The following is an 11,731-nucleotide window of genomic DNA, read 5'->3' on the forward strand; positions in this document are numbered from 1 at the left end:
AAAATGGCCGCCACAAGATGACTGGCAGGGGAGGGCAGTTGTGGGTGAGCAGGCCAGCAGGGGAGGGCAGTTGGGGGCAACCAGGCCTGCAGGAGAGGGAGGGCAGTTGGGGGGATCAGGCCCGCAGGGGAGGGCAGTTAGGGGCGACCAGGCCTGCAGGGGAGGGCAGTTAGGGGCAACCGGGCCAGCAGGGAGGGCAGTTAGGGGCAACCAGGCCTGCAGGGCAGTTAAGGGGGGGCCAGGCCTGCAGGGGAGGGCAGTTAGGAGCGACCAGGCCAGCAGGGAGGGCAGTTAGGGGCAACCAGGCCTGCAGGGCAGTTAAGGGGGGGCCAGGCCTGCAGGGGAGGGCAGTTAGGGGCAACCGGGCCAGCAGGGAGGGCAGTTAGGGGCAACCAGGCCTGCAGGGCAGTTAAGGGGGGGCCAGGCCTGCAGGGGAGGGCAGTTAGGAGCGACCAGGCCTGCAGGGGAGGGCAGTTGGGGGTGACCAGGCCTGCAGGGGAGGGCAGTTAGGGGGGGGACCAGGCCCGGAGGGGAGGGCAGTTGGAGGGGACCAGGCCTGTAGGGGAGGGCAGTTAGGGGCAACCAGGCCTGCAGGGGAGGGCAGCTGGGGGCAATCGGGCTGGCAGGGGAGTGGTTAGGGGGTGATCAGGCTGGCAGGCAGAAGTGGTTAGGGGCAATCAGGCAGGCAGGCAGGTGGGCGGTTGGGAGCCAGCAGTCCCGGATGATGAGAGGGATGTCCGAGAGGTTTAGGCCTAAACCGGCAGTCGGACACCCCCTGAGAGGTCCCAGATTGGAGAGGGTGCAGGCTGGGCTGAGGGGTAACCACCCCAGTGCACAAATTTCATGCACCGGGCCTCTAGTAGGGAAATAAAAACTCAAACTGGGAACTGAAAGGAAACAGAGAAGTTTTAAAACTAGTCGCATCCACTTGGAGGACAATTAGTTATATACAGTGGGGCCGTGACTTACGAGTGTCCCGACTAACGAGTTTTTTGAGATACCAGCTGTCTCTCGGCCAATTTTTTGCATTGAGTTGATAGAGTAATTTGAGTTAACGATCTCCTTAACAAGCTCCTTAACAAGCTCAGTCTTGGAACGAATTAAACTCATAAGTCAAGGCCCCACTGTAATGCTAAATAGCTGAGAAGCCTCCAAATATCCAGATCTTTGGTTTATGCGTCCTGGCATAAACTGTTCCATCCTTCTCTGAATGATAGTATCCTCTGAATAAATGAATATGGCACTTATAATTTATACCAGTTTACTTAGATATTGTCTAATAACTGATTGCCTTTGTTTCATGTGTGCTTTCAACTACACAGTAGAGACTACATCTTAATTTTCACTACTGTATTACAATAAAGAGCTGTCATTTATTAAGTGTCTGCTATGTGCAGACACTATGCTAGGCTTTTTAAATAACAGTATTTATAATTAAGATCAGGAATATTAGTGAGTGCAGGAAGCCACCGCTTGCCGATACTGTCATGAGAGGGCACCAAGGAACACAGAAGGCCGATGGACCTTGGGCGTTAGCAGGGCTGACGCTAAGCACCGATTGATCAATCGTGTTGAGATAGTGGTGGCTCAAGGCAATTCCCTAACCTGATAATCCTTTTACTGTTTACCAAACTTTACCTTTGATATGCCTGTATGCATTGCAAAAGGGCAAATGTGTATTCAAGTAAATAAATAGCGGACCAGGCCAGAAGTCGGTATGCCTCTTCAAGAAAGAGGTCTCCACCTGGCCCCCAATGCCTTCTAAATTCATATTTCTTGTATAGTATTTTCATTTGTGCATTGGCCCCTCCTTCAGATCCTGAACCCCACTGCGAAGGTCGCGGCAGGTGAGGACGCAATACTAAGAGTTGGAAGGATATAGGTGGGCTATTAATGACGTTGATCAACTAGTGGGAAGAACCTAAAGCAAGGGGATGGCTTACTGCCCAGCCCTTAGGATTACAGGGATATTCATTAGACCTGTCTACCTCAGAACCATTTCTTATGTTGACTCATTCTTAATATCCTCTCCTGATTGAATATAAGTATTCTTGTTGGGCTGAAGTGGGGTCTCAGTTGGTTGAGTATCATCCATGCACTGAAAGATTGCTGTTGATTCCTGGTCAGGGCACATACCTGGGTTGCAGTTCAATCCCTAGTTGGGGCCTGTACCATCAAACACTCTCTCTCTCTCTCTCTCTCCTCATGTCCTGGGGTGAGGATTAAAATAAATAAATGTTAAAATAAGTAAATGTAAGTATCCTTCTTCTTAGAGGATCAGACATTTATACTTTATCGAATTAGCACATTTTTAGGGTAGTTCCTAAGGACTGGACCTGTGGACAGTGCAGACTACTTGGTGGGAGAAAAATTGAGGGAGCAACTTAGTGGAAGAAAGAGAAAAAACTGGGAAGACTGGAAACAGTAAGAAACATTTTGCTTTACAAGTTTGCCCAGCATGAGCCTTAAAGAACAGAGTGAACCACTTCTAGCCACAACTGCTCAAACAGAAAAGACCGTTAAGGGAGTAACACTTCAGAAGTCACAGCTGAAGAGCCTCTGTACCACAGACGTCAGTGTATTCAGTCTTAATCCTGAAAGTTACCACAGAGTTGCTGAGCACCTAACAGAAAGGAAAGGGGGGCCAAGGAGGGATAAGAACATCTCACTCTCTTTAGACAAGGCAGGTGGTCAAGCACATGTCTAAGAGCAAAGGCTCTGGGACCTGCATTCAATTCCCACACCACCATGCACTGCTGTGTAACCCTCTGATAAGCTGTGCCTTCCTTTCCTCCACAAATTATCAGGATAAATACAAGAGTGAGTCCAAGTACAGTGTCTCAAAGAGAAACCTATGAAATGTCAGATTATATTGTTACTTTATTTTGATGAGTTCACTCACAGAAGGAAGTCTGATGAGCTTCCTAATTTCCAAATGATAAAGAAAATTAACTGATTTTTTGCCTACCTGGGTTCCCCTTATTGAATGCTTAATATGAAAACAGAATTTGCTTAAACATATCCAGACACCATTTCAACGTTTATTCAACATTTATCATCGCTTTCAATGAATAAAGAAATTCTAAGAAATTAGATTGAAATAATGAGGAAACAGCATCCAAACGATATACAAAAATCAAAGGGATATAAATTAGGTGACATTTACTAGTACTAGGAAAGCTAGTGAATGCTACTGAAGGTCATGATAACTATCAATATGTTTTAGGAGAGAGAAAATAACAAATTTTTCATAGTGGGAAACTTTGATAACTTACCTTGATGACATCTTCTGGCCATGCATCAAGAATTGAAGCAATATGCCCTCGATCATGGATACTAATAAAAAGACCTCTGACAGAAAAAAAAGTAGTAGTTTTAATTTACTTCAGACTTATCAAACTATCATGAACATTTAAAAATTTTTTCAAATCAGTTTAATGTTTCTCCATTTTTATCAAACTAGTGAAAATTATTTCCTTAAACAAATAAGACATATAAATCTTATAAGAAAGAAACAAAGTATTTAAACAATATATTGACACCTGCAATAAAGGTATATTCATTCATTCATTACATATTCTTAAATATTTTTTTAATTAATGAAACATTCATTATTTTGTCTACAGAGAATTTAAATAGCATTATCAATTCCACTCCTAGATTCATTTACAGTCTTTCACTAAATAATATGTATAAAAGCCTTTAGAGAACAACATGAAGCATATGCAAACAGGCATTTTCAGTGTATGTCCCATTTATTAAATCCTAGAGGCCTGGTGCATGAATTCGTGCATGGGTGAAGTCTGGCCAGCCCACCCCGATGGGGGCCGATTGGGCAGGAGCCGGCCAGGGGGAGGTGCCTCTGGTGGTTGGTTGGCCGGCACTGCCCCCGATCAAGTGTGGGAGGGGAGCAATCAGGGGTGGGGTCAGCCAGGGAGAGGGCCAATTGGGGGTGGAGCTGGCCGGGGGAGGGGCCATGGGAGGTTAGGGGGGCCGATTGGCCACCACAGTGCATGTCATAGCGATAGGTCGTTCCGGTCGTTCCATTGTTCAGGTAGCTTGGCTTTTATGTATATAGATTCACAGTGTGGAAAGGAGAACATGCATTGGCAATGGCTGAAGTGACTGATACTGCTGAGTAGTCCTTTCATGTGGCACTTACTTGATTTGTGGCTTTAGTTGTTGTTTGCAATGCTGTTATTTAGAGCCTCAGCTGAAGCCTTTTACATTTCTCACCCTTATACCCCCCAGTTCCTATGAAAGTCTAACAAGTCACTGTAAAAATTCAGATAGAAATTTTTTAAATTTCTTAATCTCACTTATAAGTTTTACTTTAGTCTTGTTAAACATAGCTACAGAGAACTACATACAACAAATGTACAGCTTAATGAAGTGTTATCAGGCAACCACCCCTCTACAGAATATCCACTAAAGCAGAGAAAATCCTGTCAGCTACCCAGAGCCCTCTACATGTTTTCTCCCAATCAATACTCCTCCCTGCTAAGAATAACCACTCTCCTGACTTTTATGGTATCATTTCCTCAGTTTATAGTTTCATCATCCAAATAGCAAACCATCCCTATGGATTACTGTTTAATTTGTCTGGTCAAGTTCCCCCAAATCTGAATTTCGCTGATTGCATCCCTATAGTACAGATTAACACGTTACTCTTCACTCTGTACTTCTTGGAAAATTGGTACTAGTAATTGAATTTGAAGGCTTAAATGGATTCTTCAAATTTTTTTACAAGACACTTGTTTGGTATTATCAGAAGATAGATAACATCTTGTAGTCCTTTTTGTGATTTTAGCAGTTGCTGATGCATGATATCTAAATTCATTAATTCAAAATGGTGATATTCCAATCCTATCAACCATTATTTATTAGCTGGAACACTTCTTTTTAAATTAAATTTATTGGGTGACATTGGTTAATAAAATTATATAGGTTTCAAGTGTGCAATTCTATGATACATATAGGTTGCAAGTGTATATTTTGCATTGTGTGCTCATGGAGGGTAGAGGGCGTCAAATATTCGGTGACAGAATAAGATTTTACTTTTGGTGGAACACTTCTTCAAAGAGAATTTTCACCATACCTATTGTTTAGTTACCCTATGGTAAAGTTTATATTTAAAAAAGGGATAAATGCTTGAGTCTTTCTCTTTACTTATCAGGTTTTTTTGTTTTGTTTGTTTTTTGTTTTGTTTTGTTTTGTTTTGTTTTGTTTTAATCCTCCCCTGGGGATATTTTTTCCCATTGATTTTTTTTTTTAGAGAGAGAATGGAGGGGAGGCAGAAGCGGGGGAGTGAGAGAAACATCGATGTGAGAGAGACACATCGATTGTTGCCTCCCATTGGCATCCTAACTGGGCCGAGATTGAGCCTGCAACCCAGGTATGCACCCTTGACCAGGAATCAACCTCCGACCCTCCGAACTGCTGAGAAAACTAGTTAAGGCTACTTATCAGTTTGTTTGTTTTTTAAAAGAATGCATTTGTTAGAATCCTTCAAGAGTTTCCCCTAAGGTGTGTGTGTGAGTGTGTGTGTGTGTTGGATCAATATGAACTCAGGAATTTAAACATATTTTGTCTTAATCCATTACAGTTATTATCTTTATTGAAACCCAAATTGTGCCATTTTTAACCAGTGGAAAGCTCTTCGCATTGGCCCCTGAGCCTTTCTGATAGCTTCCTTAATCTCTGCTATGAAGATATTCCATTTTGTCTTAAAAATGTTTGCCCCAGGCCAAAACGAGCCATTAAGAAGCCCAGCTTTCTTTTAGTAGAAAGTGGTATTTCAAGAGCAAAATCTAGGTACTAGGGATCCCTACCACTAGTAGCTGATCCAGGTATTGCTATTTTAAAAATTTACAAAACAAAGTTAAAATTCACTTCCTGGTTATGGCTAGAAATCTCAAATGGGCACTCTTCTCTTGAAAAGTTTACCACTGATTTCCTAGCAAATTCAACCTACTGCTCTCTGGGAGAACCATTTCACACCTCCTTTCTCCTCACCTCTCCTCACCTCTCAGGGGACAAGCAAATCTTAAATTTCAAACAGAAATAGATGCAGTAGGGTAAAAACTACCTCATTTTTCTAATGTAAATTCCATTAACCATCTTCATCTTTTTAAAAAATACACTTTATTTTTTAGAGCAGTTTTAGGTTCACAGCAAAACAGAAGACAATACAAAGATTTCCTATATACTCCTTGCCCCCACACATGTATACTCTCTTCTAGCCAACATTCTCCACCAGAGTGGTGTATTTGTTACAACCAATGAACCTACGGCTGACACATCATTATCACCCAGAGTACATAGTTCACATTAATGTTCATTCTTTGAGTTGTACATTCTATGGGTTTAGAAAAATTTACAAAGACATCCTATATAATAAAAGGCTAATATGCAAATAGACTGAATGGCAAAACAATTGAACAACTGGTCACTATGATGTGCGCTAACCCCCAGGGGGCATGCACGGAACATGGCGGGGATTGGCCGCAGCGGGATGGTGGAGCAGGTGAGCAGGGGTGCCAGACCAAGGCGGGGTGCCGGTCGCTGTCATCGGGGTGAGCCTCTGGTGGTTACTGAAAATTCTTTGCTCCCAAGCACTGCAGTCCTGCCCGGTGCTCACACCTGCTGCCAGTGCCAGCCCAGCTCACACCCGCAGCTGACGCTGGAGCCAGCCCCGCTCACACCTGCTGCCAGTGCCCGGCGCCGGTTCAGATTCCTTGGCACCATCAGTGGGTGCAAGCAGTGGCTCTAGGCCCTGATCATCCCTGAGGGCCTCTCCACCTCCCACTGCTCCTGAGGGGCCGGCCCCACTCACACCCACTGCTGGTGCTGGCCCCAATCGCTCCGCACCGTCAGCAGGTGCGAGCGGGGCCGGTGCTGTCAGCGCATGGGAGTGGTGATGGTGGGAGCGGGGCTGCAGGCAGAGAGGAGACTGGGGCTGCAGTGGGAGGGGTCAGGTTGGGGTGAAGAGATGGGCCAAGACCCACCCCTGTGCCCACCGCAGCCTCGCAACCCACAGTTCCTTTCAAGGTACACGAATTCATGCACTGGACCCCTAGTATTGCTATAAACATTCCCGTGCATATTTGTGTGTGTAAGTCTTGAACTCATTTGGGTAAATATAGCAGGACCTCTAATAACATTGTTTAATTCAACATTGATGAGGGAAAAAAATCCATTCCCAGCCAGGGCCACTGTATATGTAGAGTTTGCATGTTCTACCCCTACTGCTGCCCCCCTTCCATTCCACACACATATACACACAAAGCAGAAAACTACTGAAGTAAAGAGACTCTCTGTTTTGCTCACATTTTTACCCCTAATTCCTATAAGTACGCTGGCACATAGTATGTGTCCAACAATGTGCTCTGACTTCAGTGTTGAAAAATAAGGCTTCTACAATCTATTTTTTTTAAGTACAGAAAATATGAAATAAAGCCAGACTTAGTATGACTTATTAAGTAACCAAAAATTATATGATAATAGTAAGTGCTACAGGCAGATTACTGATGACTATCTGACTCAACAAAAATATTAATTTACCAAGTTGGCAATAAACTATATCCTTTCCTGTTTTTTTCACTGTTCCATGTGAATTTATTTTGTTTCCCAAAATAATTATAAGCTCCTTATAAGTTATACATATTTCTTTTGGATCCCTGTTATATCCAACTCTGCAATCAAAAGATCTCAATAAATAATTGCAAAATTAGAAGGAAATGTACTTGGGCTTATAAAATAAGGCATTTTTGTTGAATTATCTAAGATGTTCTTGGCAGTATAACATTAAATAATATTCTTGGGAACCTGCTAGTTAGCCAAGGTTTTCTAAGTAACACTGGTCTGAGAAAACAGTATCATTTTTTAAAACAAGAGGGGTACAGAATGATACTAAATTTTACATCAATTAAATGCCATTATGTAAAGATACGAGTACAACTTCAGTGAGAAAGCAATTTGACCACCTGTAATTTCTTGCTCTGGCTAGAGATTCATTTGTGGTAAAAATGCTTACTCTCAGAGAGATCTCGATAAATTAAGGATCTGCAATATCCCACCAAAGTCAAGCATTTTGAGGGAATAATTTTCAAAACTTCTGGAATGCTACTTTGATCAGAAACCTACTGAGATATCCAAAAACATTTCAGCACAGTGAAGACTCATACTCATATAGCTGAATATGAAATATTAATTCTCAATATATACATATAGATATAGTTAAAAATGAAATGTTTAGACAAGAAAGTTATTTATCAATGATATTTTAATATTTAATTTTAAAATGTGGCCATGTGTTTATTATTTTAATCAGTAGGTTTTAATCTGTAGCAAACATTATATAGTTGACTAGAGGCCCGGTGTATGAAAATTCATGCACTGGGGGGGGGGTCCCTCAGCCCAGCCTGCCCCCTCTCACAGTCCGGGAGCCCTCAGGGGCGGGAGACGACCTGGTGATCCGGGGAAGGTGACGCCCCATCACACCTCTGCTGCTGCCACTGCCAGCAGCGCAAGCCTTGGCCGGCCCTGGTTACCTGAGCCTCAGGCGGCTCTGGGCGCCTGGAGGGCTGAGGTCACTGGGAGACTCCAGAGGCAGGTGCGCAGAGCAGCCGGACCCGCCTGGCGATGGGCCCGGCCTTGCCACATGCCTGCCACCCCGGCAGGGCTGAGGGGACTTGGTGCCACCATCTTGTGGCTGTGGACGTTGCCATCTTTGAGGGTGTGGCAGTCAATTAGCATATTCCCTCCTTATTGGCTGTGGGCGCCACCATCTTTGCGATGGCATGAGGGTCAGTTAGCATATTCCTTCTTTATTAGATAGGATGCTCAAAATATTCCAGCTTTTGCCCCAGTGGGATCCACTTCAAGAGGGTGTCTATGTCTTTTGACAGGACCCCATCATTCTTTGGGCCTTTTCTTACTTTCTGGTACAAGATGCTGCAGACTCATCTTTTACTTATCCTGGCCCAGCCCTGGAATCAGCAATTTCTCTAAGGTGTTCTGGTTCCTTTTTAGTAAAGAATCGAATTTAGATCTGAATGCTAGGTGTGCTCATTGTTCCTGGAGTGTTACTGTTTCCCAGGCCAACTCAATGGACACAGCTAGAGAATATATGTATGTGCATACATAGTTTGTGTGCATGTGAGTATGTATGTACCCATACATACACACATATATATTTATTTCTATATCTATTAAATATTAAGATATCATTGATAAATAACTTTCTTGTCTAAACATTTCATTTTATAACTGTATATATACATATTGAGAATTAATATATCATATTCTATCTATACATTGCAAACCATAAGTTCACACTAATACTTCCAATTCTAATTCAATGCCATAGGATTCATTCTAGTGTTCTCCCTTCAGTTTCCACATTTGTAACAACTTTCTCCAACAGTGAGAAACCTAGCTCCTATTGTGCTTAATATATTTATTTATTAGATCAGTCCTCTTTGTATAAAACCAATCTTGTCCCTTCCCTGTGTGGACACCCCACTCACCTCACTAAGGCTCCAATCTCTAACGCAGGCAGCCCTCCTACACAGATGCCCTCCTCACCCCACTGGGAGCCAAACACCTGGCACCCCCCTCCCTTCATCTTGCTTGGCTCTCATCTCGAGTCAGTCTGCCCTCCTAAGTGGGTGTTCCTAATGCTGCCCAGGCTCCAAAACTCCATGCTAGGTTCCCAATCTTTTCACGAAGCAGACAGAGGGTATGGCCTGACTGCTGCTGGAGTCTCTGAGGAACACAGAAGCCTGATGCTGGATGTGCAAAAGGAAGCTACCACTATCTCCTACTGCTGGAGAAATACCAACCTTGACCACATCATCACGAACCAAGGATGTTTATCCCTTTGCTTATCATACTTGTGGAAACTAATTTCCTAATTTTTTATCTTTCATTTGTTGTTTTCTATTTACGTAAAGTGAAACAAACTGATTTTCAACCTTTCCGATTTCTTACATCTAAACACCGAACTCTGCCTTATCAATCATTTTACCTTTTTTCTAGATTTGATTCCATTCCTTAAATGCACATGAAATTTCAGTATAGTCTGTAATGTAAGACTCTAGTATCCCATTTCATACTTTTCCAAATATCACACTTCTGGTAGAACTACATTTTGACCTCATTAATGACTCCTGTCTTTTGACACCTGCTTTTTATAGTTTTTTCCTCCAAGTTATCTGTTTATCCTAACTGAATTTCCTTTTTTATTCATTTAGATTTTGTCCATTCTGCCAACTATTCTTAACCCCCTTGCCCTTTTCTCTTTCCATCACACCCTTTCTGAAAACCTCCAAATCTAAATCAATCCATCCGCCTTCTCTTTTCCTCAATCCCTACATAGAATGATGCTCGAAGAAGGCACTTCACCAGGTGTGTTAGCTCCATTAAAACCTCACAGTCTCGCCAGTGTTGGCAAGGTCCTCACAACTCAACATGCCTTCCTCAGGTACCTCCAATTGGCTATTGTTAGATTCTCCACGAGAGGTACTTCATATTTCCCCTGACCCTCATTCCCACCCCTCTACACTCTCATCAGATCAGCACACCTTTGATCACTCTGAAGAAAAAACAGAGACTTTCAGCTTCTAGCTATCCACCTATAAACTTCCTTCCAACCCTGCCAGTGTAACTCAGCAGCTGAGAGTCGAACCATGAACCCAGAAGGTCACGGTTCAATTCCCCACCAGAGCACAAGTCCCAGTTGCAGGCTCGATCTCTGATAGGGGGTATGCAGGAGACAGCTGATCGATGTTTCTCTCTCTCTGATGTTTCTATCTCTCTCTCCCACTCCCTCTCCCTTTTTTCTCTCTGAAATCAATAAAAAACATATTTTAAAAAAACTTCCTTCCATTACTCACTATTCATTAGTGAATAAAGTGTCAGTATCTCTGCTCTCTAGTCCAGTTTATCCTCATGCTGACATTAGCCAATTCTTAAGTCTTCTTCACAGTCTTTGTTTCTGTTTAACCCTTAGATGCTGGCATTCTCCAGGTTCAAAAAAAGTTATTTTTCACCCTAATGTATAGGGAAGGCCTAGGGACTCTGCTTTGCTATCACTCTTGGACTCATTTTTGGTCTCGGCTTCTGCTGAATGCCTGATCTTTTAGCTTGTTCTCCTAATTGCGGCGCCATTCTTGTTCTTGCCATTTGATCAATTCAGCCTGGGAACTATCTAGTTGCCAGCTCTGGATGATCTTTTAAGTATTCACTTAGGCATCCCTCCAATTCCTCTAACTCCTCTGCACTGATAGGCTAGCTCCTAAGTGCTTCTCAGAGGCAGTGCAGTGTTATGGCCTCTTGGAAATATTTCCTGACCCACATTTAAGCTGAGTTGGAATCTCTGTAATCCCACAGAATCTAGCTATTTTTCTAACATAACATTTAGCATGTGGCCATATATTTTACTTTCTTATATGTATTTCTTTTTGCTGATCTTTATTTTTTTAAATTAAATCTTTATTGTTCAGATTTTTTCCTGACCATTTAAGCTGAGTTGGAATCTCTGTAATCCCACAGAATCTAGCTATTTTTCTAACATAACATTAGCATGTGGCCATATATTATTCTTTCTTATATGTATTCCTTTTTGCTGATCTTTATTTTTTTAAATTAAATCTTTATTGTTCAGATTACAGTTGTTCCTCTTTTTCCCCCCATAGCTCCCCTCCCCCTGGTTCCCACCCCACACTCT

At 42.7% G+C, this 11,731-nt stretch overlaps 1 protein-coding gene across 1 annotated transcript in view; it reads right to left on the minus strand.

Annotated features, from left to right (window-relative positions):
* The window catches only part of ME1 (malic enzyme 1, NADP(+)-dependent, cytosolic), a 134,594-nt gene that overhangs the window by 89,796 nt on the left and 33,067 nt on the right, over positions 1 to 11,731 (minus strand). The window contains exon 3 of the mRNA XM_014542657.1: positions 3,276 to 3,351. Within this exon, the coding sequence (XP_014398143.1) occupies positions 3,276 to 3,351 (76 nt within the window). The remainder of the gene's footprint in view (positions 1 to 3,275; positions 3,352 to 11,731) is intronic.

This window comes from Myotis brandtii, unplaced genomic scaffold (assembly GCF_000412655.1).
Source record: "Myotis brandtii unplaced genomic scaffold, ASM41265v1 scaffold31, whole genome shotgun sequence".
Taxonomy (NCBI): Eukaryota; Metazoa; Chordata; class Mammalia; order Chiroptera; family Vespertilionidae; genus Myotis; species Myotis brandtii.